Genomic DNA, 18,950 nt, shown 5'->3' with positions numbered 1-18,950 from the left:
TTTACTGGACCGATTTGCTGAAGTGCAGTTTGATCACATGACAGCAGGATAACGTATTTTTTTCCTTGACCAAAAACAGTTACAAATTGAATTACCAATAGAAACAAGTTTCATTCCAGTTTCTCCGGGGAGTCATCGAGACAAGTGACTGAATAAAACACTGTTAAAACAGGTTAGATGATATGCATTTGATTTCAACTAACAAGAGTAATGGTAAGTCAGTCAGGGTGATTAAGGTGGGAACACATTAAAAACGCTCTTCAGATGGATTTATCTTTTGCAAACTTTATTGCAAGCGTCTCATACTAAGCAGTTTGTTAGGTTCTGTACCTTAAATGTCACAAATGTTAATCAATTATATGTGACAGCTCTTACCCTTTCATGCTCACCTGTGAATAAAGAGCAGCTCTTTGCTGTGGAGACCAGTTGTCTCTGTATACTTGAACCCATTTGCAAATGCTATAGAAAAAACTTAGAGTGAGACAGATTCTTGTAACTGTTCTTTATTTTTCATGGCAACCACGAAATGCAAAGACAAAAAATAAACCCAGCAGGGATCTTTTTAAACAATGAATAGAAACATAAGAGAAATTCAAACAAGTACAGAGAATACACGCTGTTGGGAATCAATATTGAGCCTGAAATTAGTCAAATTGTCAATATTATGAAAATATCAATAATTAGATAAGAGGGAGGGCATGAATCAGAGCACTGACCATCTCAACCAGCTGTTATTATGATGGGATTGTGCAAAATAATCACAGATGCTGCTCAGTTGAAATCAACAGTGTTTATTACAGTTTTCTTCCAAAACACAAACCACCTACTTTAACAACCAGCAGTTGCTTTCAACAACTAGCAACATAAAAACATAAGCAAGCCAAACATATAAATGGGTGGAGGTGTGTGAATGTGTGTGTGTGTGTGTGTGGCAAGAAGTCCCTTATAAAGACTACAAAGATGGCTGAACGTGGCTCATGAAGTCACATTCGCCACACTACAAATTAGTGGGCTTGACTTAAGAACTCTCGTTGAAAAGACTACAGGAAGCACCGAACGTGATTCGGCGAAATCACGCGAGAACACGAATTCCTAGGTGATGATTCAGATTGGACTGGATCATATACCTGGAATTCAAAAATGGTGGCAGTGAAAGGGTGAAAGGAGATCACTACACCTGTGCGAGTTTGAACATAGACAGCGGTTACGTCGTCTTTGGTTTCATGTGCAGTTTGATTGCACGCGAGGTGAATTTAGAGGGATCATACCCACAATTCCAAAAAGCAAATTGTGCAACCGAGAGGAGTCCGCCTCTGAAGTCAATAAAGGGGATATCACTAGCCACAGTATCTTAGGTTATAGCGGGGTTATCAACTATAAGTTTCCAACAGATCGCTCATGAGATTATTTGTATCTTGGTGTGTGTGTTAGTAAAAAGGAAAGAAACTAAGCCAGCGCTTAGCAGACAACAAAGAAACAACACAACGACCATGTGGTACACAGCTGTCAACTCATTTAGGAGCGAGCGCAGGGTCAGCTTTAGCGTCCTAAAAGCTGACGACAGGTTGTATCACAGCGTTATGTCGACTTGATAGAAGGACCGGACCTCGGGGGTTTCGTCTCCTTCTGAAGATGATCTCTACCTTCTGCAGGTGGTGAGGAAACAGCTGGGTTGCGCAGCGTTCCTCTATGGATCCAAAACAATAATGACGAATGTTCAACAAATACGACAGTAAAACAAAAACAGTCTCTGTCTCGTCTAGCGATGAGGGAACTGAAGCTTTGCTCATACAAAGTGAAAAATGGTTCTCAAAGTTGCACCCTTATGGCAGCGGTTGCATGAAACCAGGGGTCTCACCACAGTCCCTTGGACTGTGACAGGCAGTGAGGTCTCCTGACCTTTAAACTGGGAGTGACGTGATGGTGATCCTGGTGGAGCTTCCAGGCTCACAGTCAATAGATAACATGAAAGTCTTGGGGGCAGGTCACCGTGAGTCACAGTTTTTCACACCTTTTGGGCCTTAGTTCCGTTCTTTTGTTCTGCAGCTCCTTGTGACCTAGTTGTCAGGCTTCTGATTTCTCCAAAGGTCTTCTCCTTGTTTGAGGCCATGTGGGCAAGGCCCAACAACGTCTTCCACCTGACACATCTAACCTGAGAGGACTTTAATGTGTCTTGTGTCTTGCCTGTTGACTAAATCCTTTCCCACTAACCTCAGTCAAATGATCTCTCTACAGTGTGAACCCTCAGGTGTTTTTTTCAGATTTCCATGCTGTGCAACTAATTTCCCGCAAACATCACAAACATTTCTCTGCTGTGTGGACTCTCATGTGTGACTTAAGATTTCCCTGCTGAATGAATCTCTTCCCACAAACATCACATGCAAATGGTTTCTCTCCTGTGTGGACTCGCATGTGTGGAATAAGATTTGCCCGTTCAGCAAATCTTTTCCCACAATCACCACAGCCAAATGGTTTCTCTCCTGTGTGAACTCTCATGTGTGTCTTCAGATTTTCCTGGCTTGTAAAGCTTTTCCCACAATAACCACAACCAAATGGTTTCTCTCCTGTGTGGACTCTCATGTGTTTTTTCAGATTTCCCTGCAGGATGAATCTGTTCCCACAAACATCACAAACAAATGGTTTCTCTCCTGTGTGAATGCTTATGTGCCTCCTCAGACTTCCCAGTGCTGTAAATCTTTTTCCACAAACATCACAACGAAATGGTTTCTCTCCTGTGTGAACTCTCATGTGTCTCCTCAGACTTTGCCGTTCCCTTAAACTTTTTCCACAAACATCACAACTGAATGGTTTCACTCCGGTGTGGACTCTCACGTGCCTCCTCAGACTTCCCAGTATTGTAAATCTTTTACCACAAACATCACAACCAAATGGTTTATCTCCTTTCAGAACTCTTTCCCCAGCATTACATCCCACATCACTTACAGGAGTTTCCACATGTTTCAGAGCATTTAAACCTGACTGAGGCGCCCTGGTCTCCTCTGACACACTGTCACTCTCTTTAGTTTCAGGTCCAGAATCTTGCCACTCACCAGAACTGACATCAGTCTCAGAACAGTCCGAACCCTCTTCATCAGTTTTTAGCTGTGGATGACTATCTGGTTCTCGGTTCTTGGAAGGTTCAGATCCTCCACTGTCCTCTTCATCAGTTTCTGTTTTTATCTGTGTTCCTGAGCTGCTGGCTGGAGGCTCTGCCTCTCTGTTGTCCTCAGTTTGGCTTTGATGAAGCTCTGAAAGCTGAGGTTTCTCTTCATCATTTTCACTCTTCACAGGAACAGCAGTGGATGGGAACCTGGACATATCAGTCTCCTTCAGTCCAACAAGCTGCTCTCCCTTCTGACTGATCCAGTGTTCTTCCTGTTCCTCCTTCATGTGTAGGGGCTCTACGTCCGTCTGTTCCTGGCTAGGGCACCACTCCGGGGAAACCTCTTCTTTAATCACAAACAGCTGCTGGACATCTGAGGGGAACACTGACACACATAGAGAGATGTTGGGAGCCATTTCCTAGGACATCAATAACAAATTAGAAATCAATAAGAACTAAACAATTGCATTACAGATGAAGTTCTCAGAAGGATCCAGGATAGGATGAGTCTATATTTCAACTCAAGCATTATGCTCTCAAAATTAAGGACTCCTGATGGCTCCCAGGATTAAGAAGAAGTCAGCTGGCTGCAAGGCTTTTTCCTATCGGGCTCCTTTACTCTGGAATAACGTCCCAGCTGACATCAGACAATCTGGCTCTGTTGACGCCTTGAAATCTAAACTAAAAACTCACTTCTTCGATTTAGCCTTTAATTAATATCACTTTCCTCTAACCTTTGTTTGTTTTCTGTTCGCACAAGCTGTGTCACTCTATACTCTCTATAGCTTCCTCCTCCCCCTACTCCTCTTTCTCCTCCTCCTCCCTTTCATTCAGGCTCCCTTCTGATGGACCACGGCCCCCTGGGACCATCTACCATTTCCAGGCTCCTGCCGCCTTGAAATACTGACGGATCTGGATTGTCACACCCTGGGCTCTGCTGGATCATTACTCTCCTCTTCTTCACTATCTCCTCATATCTACATTTCTGTAATTCTTGATGCCTCTCTCTGTCTATTACCAATTATCTTGTGTGGCCTGCCCTCTTCCAGGTCAATTTGGTGGACAGGAGGTCGTGTGGCTCGGGCACCGCTTGGTGATGCCTCGTCCTGCTCAGTCGTCTCCTGGATCCACTCACTTTACATATAACTTGTATCACACTTTCTGTTAATGTAACTTGTAAACTGTGATTTGTTGCACTTTTCTGTACACGCGACATCTGTTGCATGTCTGTCCGTCCTGGAAGAGGGATCCCTCCTCTGTGGCTCTTCCTAAGGTTTCTTCCATCATTTTTTTTTTTACCCTGTTAAAATGTTTTTTCCTCACTCTAAGTCTAAGGACAGAGAATGTTGTTCACTGTACAGATTGTAAAGCCAATTGAGGCAATGTAATTGTGATTTTGGGCTATATAAATAAAACTGATTAAATTTGATTTGAATCCCCAAAAAATCACTTCGAATGAAAATTTCCTCCAGGGCCGAAGTCTATGTTTACTCAAACCCAATAAACAATGAAGAGAAACACAAGAGAAATACAAACAAGTACAGAGAATACACGCTGTTGGGAATCAATATTGAGCCTGAAATTAGTCAAATTGTCAATATTATGAAAATACCAATAATTAGATAAGAGGGAAGGCTTGAATTTAGAGCACTGACCATCTCAACCTGCTGTTATTATAATGGGATTGTGCAAAATAATCACAGATGCTGCTCAGTTAAAATCAAGAGTGTTTATTAAAGTTTTATTCCAAAACACAAACCACCTACTTTAACAAACAACAGTTGCTTTCAACAACTAGCAACATAAAAACATAAGCAGGCCAAACATATAAATGGGTGGAGGTGTGTGAATGTGTGTGTGTGTGTGTGTGTGTGTGTGTGAGAGAATGTGTGTGTGTGTGGTAGGAAGTCTCTTATAAAGACAACAAAGATGGCTGAACGTGGCTCATGAAGTCACGTTCGCCGGACTACAAATTAGTGGGCGTGACTTAAGAACTCTCGTTGAAAAGACCACAGGAAGCGCCTAACGTGATTTGGCGAAGTCACGCGAGAACACAAATTCCAAGGTGATGATTCAGATTGCACTGGATCATATACCTGGAATTCCGACCCTTAAACTGGGAGTGACATCATTGTGATCCGGGTGGAGCTTAAAGGCTTACAGTCAATCGGGATCAGGTGAAAGTCTTGGGGGCAGGTCACCCTGAGTCACAGTTTTTCACACCTTTTGGGCCCCTAGTTTTGTTCTTTTGTTCTGCAGCTCCTTGTGACCTAGTAGTCAGGCTTCTGATTTCTCCAAAGGCCTTCTCCTTGTTTGAGGCCATGTGACCATCTCAACCTGCTGTCTTCCACCTGACATGTCTAACCTGAGAGGACTTTAATGTGTCTTGAGTCTTGCTGTTAACTAAATCCTTTCCCACTAACCTAACAGTCAAATGGTCTCTCTACAGTGTGAACACTCAGGTGTTTTTTCAGATTTCCATGCTGTGCAACTAATTTCCCACAAACGTCACAAACATTTCTCTGCTGTGTGGACTCTCATGTGTGACTTAAGATTTCCCTGCTGAATGAATCTCCTCCCACAAACATCACAAGCAAATGGTTTCTCTCCTGTGTGGACTCGCATGTGTGGAATAAGATTTGCCCGTTCAGCAAATCTTTTCCCACAATCACCACAGCTAAATGGTTTCTCTCCTGTGTGAACTCTCATGTGTGTCTTCATATTTTCCTGGCTAGTAAAGCTTTTCCCACAATAACCACATCCAAATGGTTTCTCTCCTGTGTGGACTCTCATGTGTCTCTTCAGATTTCCCTGCAGGATGAATGTGTTCCCACAAACATCACAAACAAATGGTTTCTCTCCTGTGTGAACGCTCATATGTCCCCTCAGACTTAGCCGTTGCCCAAATCTTTTTCCACAAACATTACAACCAAATGGTTTCTCTCCTGTGTGGACTCTCATGTGTCTCTTCAGACTTTGCCGGTCCCCAAGTCTTTTTCCACACACATCACAATCAAATGGTTTCACTCCTGTGTGGACCCTCATGTGTCTCTTCAGATGTCCCTGCTGGGTGAATCTCTTCCTACAAACATCACAACTGAATGGTTTCACTCCGCTGTGGACTCTCATGTGCCTCCTCAGACTTCCCACTGCTGTAAATCTTTTACCACAAACATCACAACCAAATGGTTTCTCTCCTGTGTGGACTCTCATGTGTCCCTTCAGACTTTGCCGATCCCCAAGTCTTTTTCCACAAACATCACAATCAAATGGTTTCTCTCCTGTGTGGACCCTCATGTGTCTCTTCAGACTCCCCAGTGCTGTAAATCTTTTACCACAAACATCACAACCAAATGGTTTATCTCCTTTCATAACTCTTTCCCCAGCATTACATCCCACATCACTGACAGGAGTTTCCAAGTGTTTCAGAGCATTTAAACCTGACTGAGGCGCCCTGGTCTCCTCTGACCCACTGTCACTCTCTGTAGTTTCAGGTCCAGAATCTTGCCACTCACCAGAACTGACATCAGTCACAGAACAGTCCGAACCCTCTTCATCAGTATTTAGCTGTGGATGACTATCTGGTTCTCGGTTCCTGGCAGGTTCAGATCCTCCACTGTACTCTTCATCAGTTTCAGTTTTTATCTGTGTTGTTGAGCTGCTGGCTGGAGGCTTTGCCTCTCTGTTGTCCTCAGTTTGGCTTTGATGAAGCTCTGAAAGCTGAGGTTTCTCTTCATAATTTTCACTCTTCACAGAAACAGCAGTGGATGGGAACCTGGACGTATCAGTCTCCTTCAGTCCAACAAGCTGCTCTCCCTTCTGACTGGTCCAGTGTTCTTCCTGTTCCTCCTTCATGTGTAGGGGCTCTAGGTCCGTCTGTTCCTGACTGGGGCACCACTCCGGGGAAACCTCTTCTTTAATCACAAACAGCTGCTGGACATCTGAGGGGAACACTGACACACACACAGAGATGTTGGTAGCCATTTCCTAGGACATTAATAACAAATTAAAAATCAATAACTAAACAATTGCATTAAAGATGGAGTTCTCAGAAGGATCCAGGACTAGATGACTCCACTTACTTTTTCATTGTACAAGGAATCAAATCCCCAAAGAATCACTTCCAGTGAAAATGAGTAATTCCCACACAGGATGCAGGACAACAACATTTTCAATTAGAGTGTTGGTATTAAGCAGCAAGGTAGTCTTTACTAAAATCGATTTCGATTTTAAAAACGATAGCATGGTGTTGCACCATTCCTGTTCGGCTCCTGGACCGTGGTTGGGAAGTACAGGGGAGATGATTTCCTCCAGGGCCGAAGTTTAAGTTTACTTTCGGGGTGAACTCCTTTTTACGTATTAAGCTGGTCGGGAAATAATACCAGGGAGCTTTGCTGTATCTCGAGGAGCCGTTGCCTTTATTCACAGATAAATTGCAGCCTATATTGTACACTTTATTGCCACTACTGATACACCTTTCGCTTCTCCTTCCTCTCCCATTCATTCACTGTCCGCACGTACGCACGCTCCCTCACTCTCGCACACACACCTCATGCACCTTATGCACACACCTCACGCACTGCGCTATTCTTGAAAGGGGCTACGTCACTCTTACAACAATGGCAAATGCAGATGCAGGAGACCCATCGACAGAACTTGACTGAATAAATAAATGATTGTTAAATTACGTTGTTAATACATTTTTTAAATTTGACAATATAGTGTGGTACATTGCGAACAAAGGTCATATATAATATTGCATAAAAGTCTAGTCTAAAAATGGCATAGCAACCTGTGCTTTAAAAAAAAATAAATTTAAAAATTGAGAATTGAATCGAACCGTGACCCTAGAATCAAAAATGTAATCAAATCGAGGATTGGGACAATCGTGACACCCCCAGTCTTTAAACCTTCTTTTCACATCATTTTCTTCTAAATTTCCATTCTTTATTCTCACCAAATGTTCCTTATTTAGTCAACTGCATTGTTTTTGGTGCCACTCTAGATTAACTTAGTGTGATCCAATGACAACAGACGGAGAACATAATTTTTGAGCGACCCAAAACAGTCAGGGCGAGCAGCGTGTGCAAAACAGGACAACAGCACAAAGGTGGAGAAAGAAAGAGAAGATTTCAGTCCTCAAGACACAAAAACGCTTCTGGACAGCTTTACCTGTTGTTCAAATACAAATAGGTGAGCACGTATAAGAGAGAAACTGCAACTAATCCTGTTGTATCATGATATGCCATAATTAAGCAATATTGCCCGAGAGGGTGTGCTTTAACGTCATTTGAGCACGACAGTGATGCGGTCAGGACCGAGGCGCTCGCAAGCAGCTCTCAAATTTTAAAGGTTTTTGTGAGAGTGCGTCGCGTTTCCATGGAAACAAATGGGGTCTGACTAATAACTGAAACAAAATCAGTCACGTCAGTAGACTCATATGTGTAATGGAATGTAGTTACCACTCCAGCAAATAATCCAGCCCTTAGTAACGACCTAGCAACAGAAAGGATTTTCTAGTCCCAGATGATGAACTCTGAGCTGACGTTAATGTTTGATCGCGGTCTCGGAATTTCCCGAACTAAATCAATACTGCACAGATAAACAGAAAAATGCTTATTTTTATTGCCCAAGTTATAACAAAGATGTTGATTTTTATAATTTTATATTTTTTATAAAACGTTTTCACCGCGGTCACAATAGTGTCTCTCACACCGAAGGGAAAATAAATAATAGTCGGGGCATTTATTTGTTTTAATCACTTAACAGACCAGGCGTTTATTTCAGACCAGGCAGCAATTTGGGACAGGTGTTTAATTCCTTCCTCTCAAAAATCCAGGATGAAAATGTCACAAACTTCTCCAGCTTCTCTGTGAATTCTCTGGCATCCTGCTGGGCAATAGTTGTCTTCTGCAGGTGTAGTTGTTGCGGCGGAGGAAACGATTCAGCCAACCAGCACTCACAGATAACTCCTCATGCTGTCACTCACGGTGGCGTACATTTGTTTCTCCATCACCCTGATCATTTTGTGGGACACTCTCTCCTGGCGTTCCCGTTTGCTGATAACTCATCCCCTCCAGCAGGCAGCCTGGCCCTGTTGCTGTCCTCCTCGGACAGACACTGAAGCTCAGTTTCTCTCACTCTCTTCTGGTCGACAGAGAAACGTCTAGCGGCTGCTTCTCCAGAGTTTTCCTCTGCATATGTTACGGCAGAAAGTTTGAATTTCAAGGCGTACTTTTTTTTTTTTTTTTGCTCCAGCGCTGACAGTTACTATGTTGCCATGGAGATGGATACACTATTGCCACAGACTTGGCAGAGTAATATTTTGAGTAATGAGTCAGGTGTGCTGTCATGCTGATTTGAGCACGGTCAAAATGTCTTGTTGACCAATCAGATTGCTTGGTAGGAACTACTTGTTGTATAATATGGATTAGAACAGTAGTTGAATAGGGCTATTCCCTGTATTGAACTGTGTACCAACCCCAGCTCTGCACAATAAAGCTGATGGTCTTAAACACATCAAGAAGGCAAGAACCTGCACAAATCAACTGTTGACAATGCAAACCTGTTAACTGAAAAGCATTCCAGGTGACTATCTCGTGAATCTGATTGAGAGAATGCCAGAAGTGTGCAAAGCTCATCAAAGCAAAAGGTGGCTACCTTGAAGAATATCAAATATAAATCATACTCTGGTCCATTTAAACTCCTTTATGTTTACTATGAAAACTAGATCATTCTTTGAAGTAATAACGTGGAAGCTTGATATTTGGTGCAGAAGACTGGCGAAAGTCCCGAGTGCAAAATGGAGGATGATCTGTGAACCGAGATCACAGATGGTCTGTGTGGAGTTTTAATAGTCTGTGTTGATTTTGGGTTTTGGACAGCCTTCAGCATTTACACACTTCTGCAACCGCAACGTCCGCAAAAGTCCGGACATTTGGACGCAAAGCAAGTAAGCAAGTCGCTTACTTGTATATAACATGGTGGTGTATGAGATGTGTGTGGTGTACCTGAGCTGGAGGGTGAACTTTGTCGGAGTCTTTTGTTGCTCCGAGTCGAGCGAGTTTTTCCCGTTTTCGCTCCGAATGTATCGTCCTTGTTCATGATTCAGATTCTGTAAAAACACCGGTCGATGTTTTGTTCCGGGTGGTGTGGTGCTGTAGTCCGGTTTGTAGCGAAAGAGAAACAGCAGATGAAGAAAAATAGAAGACAAACCAAAGTTTTATTACGGAGGAGAGAGGCTCGGACAAGTAAAAGCATAGACATATGAAGATCTTCTTCTTTATGTCTATGGGTAAAAGCCTCGTAGCCGGGCGCCATCTTGGATATCGTACGGTCTCGCGAGGGTTGCCAGATCTCACGAGAGAAACAAGCAAACAGGGGCCTCATTTTATAAACGGTGTGCACATTATGGTCATGCACTGGAGCAATGAGTAACTATGACTTCAATGGCAGTAAACGGTTAATGGTTCAATTCAATGTGTAAAAAATATAATAATAATGAACAATTATGTCTAGCCTATTATATATAAAGAGTTCATTGGCAGAAATGGATCAACAAATACTGGTTTGATGCCTGGATTGTACGTACACACACACACACACACAAGCATAATTTAGGATAATAAATACAAACTGAGATATCTGTTTTTTAACAATCAATCAATGACTTCATGTAATCATGTAATATAATGTATTTCCTTTTAAATACCCAGAATAGATAAAATTAAGTTTACGCCTCAGCTGAGCAGGTATTAATCATAGTTTCACATCATTTTTCACCTGTTCGTTGTTCGGAACAATAAATTATATAGATCAATAGTTCGTTTGATGCAAATTCCAATAATAATGACATTTTTAAGTGCACAGCATATAACACATAAAACACACATTGAATGTGTATGGTTAACTTCAAACAAGGGAATACAGATTACATATGCTGATCATCATTCAGATCTGTGTCCCTCCTTCCACCTTTCTTCCACTAAAGGATTCCAGCCAGTTTCTCACAGGGCCGTTGCCAGGATTTTAGAAATATTGAGGTCATGCATCGTTTCAAGAGTTGAAATAACACAACACAAGGAGGAAAACTGCCTCAGCCAAATGTTTTTTTTTCTGTTTGTACTCTCATGCGTCTCTTCAGATTTTCCTGACTTATAAAGCTTCCCCTCAGTTACTAAATTGTTTGTCTCCTGTGTGTACTTTCGTGCGTCTCTTCAGAATTTCCTGTCTTGTGAAGCTTTCCCCACAAACATCACAACCAAATGGTTTCTCTCCGTTGTGGACATGCATGTGTCTATTGTGAGTTTTCTTAAAGTTAAATCTTTACCCACAAACATCACAACCAAATGGTTTCTCTACAACGTGTGCAACCTTCTGTAAATCAGTCTCCAAACAGTTTAAAGCCTTTTCATCAGTATACTGGTCTGGATGACTGTCTGGATCTCTGTTTGTGGAAGGTTCAGATCCTCCACTGTCCTCTCCATCAGTTTCTTTTTTCATTTGTGCTGCTGAGCCGCTGGTTGGTCGCTCTGCCTCTCTGTTGTCTTTCACTTGTCTTCGATAAAGATGGGATGGCTGAGATATGTCATCATCTTCACTCCTGACAGCAGTAAATGATGACCTGGTGATGTCATCCTCCTCCAGCCCATTTGGTTCCTCAGTACAGAGTTCTTCCTTTTCCTCTTTTATGTGTAGGCGCTCTGGGTCCTCCTGATCCAGGCTGGGGCTCCACTCAGGGGAGACCTCTTCATTAATCACCAACAGCTGCTGGACATCTGAAGGGAACGCTGAAAAACACACAGAGATGTTGGCAACCCTTTTCCTAGGAAATTACTGATAACAAATTGTAAATCAATACAGCTAATCAATTTTGTGAATGATGGACTTCTCCTCAGAAATGTTAGGATCCAGGACAATATGAGTCATCAGACTTTTTTATGGTGCAATGAATCAAATCCCCAGTAAATCAATTCCAATGAATTGACAAACATCTTCACATAGGATTGATTTTTTTAAATCATTAACTGCATTGTTTTACTGGTCTGATTTGCTGAAGTGCAGTCTGATCACATGACAACAGCAAGATAAAAAATGTTTTCATGACCCAAAACAGTTACAAATCTAAAAAAAAAACAAATTTCCAAATTCATACAGCTATGGTTAAACACATAATATATTAGCTCTGTCACTAGGGATCTAAACAACCACAGTTGCTAATACAAAATCCATCTGACATGACACAGGCAGAAATGTTCGTGGATGAGGAAATGTTTTTAAGTTTCATTCAAGTTCCTCCAGGGAGTCATCAAGACAAGCGACTGAATAAAACACACTTTTACTGTTAAAACAGATGAGATGATGTGCTCTTGATTACCACTAACAAGAGTGGTGGTAAGTCAGTCAGGGGGATTAAGGTGGGAAAACATTAAAAATGCTCTTCAGATGTATTTATCTTCAGTGAACTTTACTGCAAGCGTCTCATACTAAGCAGTTTGTCAGGTTCTGCACCATAACAGTCACTAATGTTAACTAATTATATGTGACAGCTCTCACTCTTCCATACTCACCTGTGAATAAAGAGCAGCTCTTTGCTGTGGAGACCAGTTTTCTCTGTATACTTGAACCCATTTGCAAATGCTGTAGAAAAAACTTACAGTGAGACAGATTCTTGTAAATATTCTTTATTTCAATGGCAACCACGAAATGCAAAGACAAAAAATTAAGCTAGGAGGGATTTCTTTAAACAATGAATAGAAACATAAGAGAAATACACAAAAGCAAGGAATACACACGCCTTTCACCTGTGAAATGTCTGACATGAGAAAACTTTAATGTGTCTTTAGTCTTGCCTGTTGACTAAATCCTTTCCAACTATCCTCACAGTCAAATGGTCTCTCTACTGTGTGAACCCTCAGGTGTTCAACTAATTTCCCACAAATGTCACAAACATTTCTCTCCTGTGTGGACTCTCATGTGTAACTTAAGATGTCTCTGCTGGATGAATCCCTTCAAACAAACATCACAGCCAAACGGTTTCTCTCCTGTGTGAACTCTCATGTGCCTCTTCAGACTCCCCTGTCTTGTAAAGCTTTCCCCACAATTACCACAAACAAATGGTTTCTCTCCCGTGTGAACTCTCATGTGTCTAGTCAATTGGCTCTGCGTGATGAATGTCTTCCCACAAACATCACAACCAAATGGTTTCTCTCCAGTGTGGACTCTCATGTGTGTCTTGAGGCTTGACTTCTGTGTAAAACATTTCCCACAGACATCACAACCAAATGGTTTCTGTCCTGTGTGAACTCGCATGTGTGTTTCGAGAGCTCCCTGTCGTGTAAAACTTTTTCCACAATTACCACAGCCAAATGATTTTTCACTGGTATCATCAGTATTTAGCTGATGATGACCATCTGGTGCTCGGCTCCTGGCAGGTTCAGATCCTCCACTCTCCCCTCCATCAGTTTCTGTTTTTATCTGTGTTGCTGATCTGCTGGCTGGAGGCTCTGCCTCTCTGTTGTCCTCAGTTCGGCTTTGATGATGCTGTGAATTCTGAGGTTTCTCTTCATTATCTTCACTCTTCACAGTGACAGGAGTAAATGTGAACCTGGTGATATCCGCCTCCGCCGTCCCATTAAGCATCTCTCCCTCCTGACTGGTCCAGAGTTCCTCCTGTTCCTCTTTAATATGTAGGAGCTCTATGTCCTCCTGGTCCTGGCTACAGCACCGCTCAGGGGGGACCTCTTCTTTAATCACAAACTGAAGTCGGACACCTGCAGGAAACATTGAAACACACAAAGAAATGTTTGCAGCCATTTTCTCATAAAATAATGAAAAACAAAGAGAACTAAATAAAATAGTTTGCATGAATAACATGAAAGATTGAGTTCCCTTAAAAAAGTGTAAGGAAACAGGACAAAAACACATGTAACTATAGTAAAGATGCACACCATCATCAGCAAGCAGTCAGGTGGTCTTTGTTATATGGGAAACATTTTGGTACAACATCAGAAAGAAGCACATTAATATTTGGGAAATGTGGCATTTAAAAAAATGATAATAAATCAAGCAAACCTATTCATAATTCATCCAACATCACTGCCTAGTTCACCTGATAATGTCAACAGTTATGTTATTGGTGTGGTGATCAATCAGGAATAGTCCCATTCACGCACAAATTTTCTATGGAGAAAAGAATCATCTTAGAATTCAGAAGAGAATGTAAACAATGTAATTAGTAGAGGCGAAGGTGACTAGAGGTGAAATCACAGAAAACCAGACACGGACCTGTGTGTATGTCTTATAGATTTATTAGGCCTACTAAACTACTGACAAAGGACAACTCTTCAGCACAAACAAATACAATGACAAGACAGCAAACAAATTATTGATTATAAACCTAAAGGACTCTCAAGAAGAATGCAATAGATAACTAGAACTACCGCGTGGCGGTAATATGCCTTCATTATAAAGAAGGTAAAGCTCCTAAGAAGCTACAATTTGGTACAAGAACCCTTTGACTTCACAATATGTCAGGTTGCACATTTGACCTCCAATATCTGATCAGTTCATGCTTGAGGTCCAAGTGTAGGTTTGTGCTAAATTTGACTACATTTCCCTCATAGCATTCTTGAGATATCACATTCATAAGTTGTGAGGTTTCAGTTACCTTTGACCTCAAAAATCTAATCAGTCACAGTGGACATTTGTGCAAAGTTTGAAGAAAAGCCCTCAAAGCATTCTTGAGAAATCACGTTCATGATAATGGCCTGTACGTCAGCGGAGGCATACAAATGAATGAATGGATGAACGAATGAAAGAATGAATATGGTTGGAAATGGCCATCACTATAGCAGCTGGTGACATTGGTGGTACATTCAGAATAGCTTTCTGGTAAGAAACCAACTGTGATTTCCAAACTGACCCAGTTAATAAACAGAGGAATGTATTTTTACTTGGGTGGCCTGTGAGTTGGCTTGGCAGCGTCCAAAGCTGAAGAGACGTGTGAGATAATTCTATATGCTGGTCAAGTGCAGAGGACACAGCATGACATTTAGATTCCCAACGACGACAGGATGGGTTCTTATCACTGGTAATGCACATTTACAGTGACAGCCTTTTACATACAAATTTGAGAAGGAAGTTCAGAAATAAAACCAACCAGCGCATGTTTACCTGTAGCGGTTTGTAAAGAATTACTTTAAACATAGATCAAATTTGAGCTTTTTTATTTTGAATGATAGCAAACTTCTAACATAGTAGAGAATATCACACGTACACATCTTATTCTTACAATAAGAAAAGTAACAGCACAAGCACTGTATCAGTTAAGATCTCGAAAAAGAGTTCTTGGTTGGGGAAGAGAGAAAGTTTGTGAATTCCTCAGAACAGGGGGAAATGGTTGTACATGTCTAAAGGGGCCTCTCAAAATTCCTGTGAAGGTCTGTTTTTAGACACACACTTAGACAGCAGTTCAGTTTTCCAGTTCCATGAGTTCAGCAGTAAAGTCTAATATTTTCCTTTTAATCTGATGTACGGAATCTTTCATTCTCTTGCATGGAATTCCATGTGGGTTTACAACTGGTTACACCTGGGTATCTGTCCCCTGCTGTGAGAGGGTGTCTGGGTGGTGTCAAGCACGGCTCATTCAGGAACATTCACAGCCTTAACAGAGCCATTTTGTGTCTTTAACGGGGAAGCTTTGATTATCTCAAACTAAGTGAACCTTCATGTGTTTCTTCACATTTCCCTGTTGTGTAAACCTTTTCCCACAAACATCACAGCCAAATGGTTTCTCTCCAGTGTGAACTCGCATGTGTTTCTTCAAACTACTTTGTTCTACAAATCTTGTACCACAAAGATCACAACTAAATGGTTTCTCTCCTGTGTGAATTCTCATGTGTGTCTTAAAATGTGTCTGCTGATTAAATCTTTTACCACAAACGGAGCAGCCAAACGGTTTATCTCCTGTGTGGATTCTAACGTGTCTCCTCAGACTTCCCTGTTCTGTAAATCTTTTCCCACAAACATCACAACCAGCTAGTTTCTCTCCAGTGTGGACTCTTACGTGTGCCTTAAGATCTCCCTGTTGTGTAAATCTTTTTCCACAAACATCACAACCAAATGGTTTCTCTCCTGTGTGGATCCTCATGTGTGTCTTAAGATCTCCCTGTTGTGTACACCTTTTCCCACAAACATCACAACCAAATGGTTTCTCTCCTGTGTGTACTCTCATGTGTCTCTCAAGATTTTTCTTAAGGCTAAATCTTGTTCCACAAGCAACACAGCCAAATAGTTTCTCTCCTGTTTGGACTCTGATCTTTGAATCTGCCTCTTCTTTCACTCCAACACATTTATTTATATTCAAGCAGCTGGAGGACCCTTTTCCAAAATCACACATCATGTGTCTCTGAAGAGAATTTTTGTAGTGAAATCCTTTACCAAACTTAAAGCAGCTGACAGACTTTTTTTCAGCATTACATCCCACATCACTTACAGAGACGTCCGTATATTTCAGAGCATTTACACCTGAATCAGGTGTCCTATTCCTTTTCCAATCACTGTCACTGTCTTCAGTTTCAGGTCCAGAATTGGACAAAGGTTCTTGCCAACCATAACTGACTTCAGTCTCTGAACAGTCTGAAGCCTCGTCATTAGTAATTCGTTGTGGATGACTACCTGCATCTTGGCTCCTGGCAGGTTCAGATCCTCCACAACACTCTCCATCGATTTCTGTTTTAATCTGTGTTGCTGAGCTGCTGGCTGGAGGCTCTGTCTGTCTGTTGTCCTCAGTTGGGCTCTGATGTAGTAGTGAAGTCTGAGGGTTCTCTTCATCATCTTCACTCTTCACAATGACAGCAGTGAATGGTAACCTGGTACCATCAGCTCCCTCCAGCTCATTAAGCTGCTGTCCCTCCTGATTGGTCCAGAGTTCCTCCTGTTCCTCTTTTATATGTATATACCCTCGGTCTTCCTGGTCCAGGCTGGGGCTCCACTCAGAAGAAAGCTCTTCTTTAATCACCAGCAGCTGCCGGACTTCTCGAGGGAACACTGAAACACACACACAGAAAAGTTAGCAGCAAGTTTCTAGGAAGTTAATTGTTATAAAATGACAATGAAAAAGGGTAAATCAATGAAATGAACCAAACAGAAGTTACAGTTTCCACTGCCAACACTGCCCCAAAACAAAATAATCACAAAAGGAAAAGTGGTATTTTAAGTTATTGTTAAATCAGTTTACTTGTGTATTTTTCAAGTTAACAAAATACAGGCGAGGTAAACAGAGCAGAGATTTAATTAGGATGAGCCGATTACACATGTCTTTGGTTGGGTCAGTTTAGCTAGCCATCTTCAGTCGAGGCTGAAGGCTTGGGGTCAGAGGTGGGGTTGAGAGGCTGCGTCTGTTGGTTAAAGGTGGAGTTAGCCAGTGCTGGGGACGTGGGCTGTGGCGATGAGTGCGATGGCTCATTGGTTTGTTATAGAGTTATGCTGAGGTCATCAGGGCTCTTTTGACAGTCTTCTTTCTTGTTGGATATTTTTTTTAGTCATTGGATCTCGTTCTGTTCATCAGTTTCCGTTCTTTCAGGTCGTGTGACCTAGTGACTAAAATCAATATCAAACCTCTCAATGAAAAATCTACTTGTTTTCAATACCCCCCTAATTGAAGAGAAACTAAAAATGACTCATTATCGTTTCTCTTTCAAAGGAACAAATTGTAAAAACGATGCCATGAATATGTGTTTTTGACAGCAGCCTCAATCAGAGCTGTGGCCCAGACATTGTAAACATGTTCAGTATTTGCCTCAGTTTGCCTTAGTCACTGTTGACTTTTCTTACGTGGTGAAATATCAAACATCCTGCAAGCTGCTGCAGCAGAAACAGAATCTTCACAGTTTTAGGATGCTTATGGCTTTAGGTGGGTTACAACAGATCTAACCGAGAGGTCTGAGTGACGTCGTTTGTTTTGCTAGAAGACCAAGACATTCACGGACACTGCAAAAAATAAACGTGCTGTCTTTCATATGTTAACACTGAACTAATATACTTATTGAAGTAAGTATTTAGCAACACAAAACGTCCAGCAAGTGGTGATGAAGTGTTGGTTTGGACCCTCAGCACTCACAGATCTCCCTCAAGAACCGTTAAGTCCGGACATGGACATGCAGCCTGTGTCGCTTACCTCTGTATAACACGGTGGTGTAGGAGGTGTGGATGGTGGTGTACCTGAGCTGGAGGGTGAACCCGGTCCGGAGCTGGCTTTATCTGTTTCCGCGTCGGCCGTATCGTCTGTGTTCATGATGCAGATTCTGTGAAAACACGGTCGATGTTTCGCTCCAGATCTTTTGGTTTGTGGTCCAGTTTGGGAGTAAAAAAAGGGAAACGGCAGATGAAGCGATATAGAAAAGAAAAAACGGTTTCCTTCTCTAAGATTTCCGGACAAAAAGGTTTTATGTCCGAGAAGTTTAGTTATTTACTTTTGGAGTCTGACAGCAGGGGGCCGCCATCTTGGATCTCGCACTGTCTCGTGGGAGCTGCGATCAGAGTCGCGCAGTTCTGCCAGATCTCGCGAGAGAAACAAGAAACCCAAATCACGCGACCCTTCCGTCAGTGGGTGGGAAGGAGAGGCTGCTTGATTAACTCACTACTCACATGCTCTATATACAGTATATTAATACATTTATTTACATTTCTTAACAAAACATTTCAGAAATACTGCAGCTTGTGATTTTACATCTTTATTTTCAACTAAAACAAATCCAACTTGTCAACACAAAATCAGAATCAGAATTAGTATTCCTTTATTGTCCCACAAACAATGACATTTGTTTGCCACAGCAGCCAAAGGACA

The 18,950-nt window shown here is 41.8% G+C and overlaps 2 protein-coding genes across 3 annotated transcripts; both read right to left on the bottom strand.

Annotated features, from left to right (window-relative positions):
* Positions 1 to 778: 778 nt before the first annotated feature.
* LOC115570577 (zinc finger and SCAN domain-containing protein 2-like) lies at positions 779 to 10,429 on the bottom strand. Its single transcript, XM_030399148.1, has 3 exons — positions 10,114 to 10,429; positions 6,619 to 7,056; positions 779 to 3,488 (listed from the first exon to the last, which is right to left on the bottom strand). The coding sequence occupies exons 1-3, from the start codon at positions 10,205 to 10,207 to the stop codon at positions 2,296 to 2,298; spliced, it is 1,725 nt and encodes a 574-aa protein (XP_030255008.1). The 5' UTR covers positions 10,208 to 10,429; the 3' UTR covers positions 779 to 2,295.
* A 2,341-nt stretch (positions 10,430 to 12,770) lies between these two features.
* Positions 12,771 to 18,632, bottom strand: LOC115570698 (zinc finger protein OZF-like). 2 transcript variants are annotated; one of them, XM_030399369.1, is made up of 3 exons: positions 18,326 to 18,632; positions 16,781 to 17,152; positions 12,771 to 13,875 (listed from the first exon to the last, which is right to left on the bottom strand). In XM_030399369.1, exons 1-3 carry the CDS (start codon positions 18,396 to 18,398, stop codon positions 13,046 to 13,048), a joined length of 1,275 nt encoding a protein of 424 aa, XP_030255229.1. In that variant the 5' UTR covers positions 18,399 to 18,632; the 3' UTR covers positions 12,771 to 13,045. The 2 variants fall into 2 exon arrangements, with proteins under 2 accessions (XP_030255229.1, XP_030255228.1); XM_030399368.1 differs by lacking the exon at positions 12,771 to 13,875 and having other exon boundaries at positions 14,390 to 17,152.
* Between the last annotated feature and the right edge of the window lie 318 nt (positions 18,633 to 18,950).

The sequence above is a fragment of the Sparus aurata genome, chromosome 20, assembly GCF_900880675.1.
Source record: "Sparus aurata chromosome 20, fSpaAur1.1, whole genome shotgun sequence".
NCBI classification, from domain to species: domain Eukaryota; kingdom Metazoa; phylum Chordata; class Actinopteri; order Spariformes; family Sparidae; genus Sparus; species Sparus aurata.
This window is presented reverse-complemented; position numbering and strand designations above follow the sequence as displayed.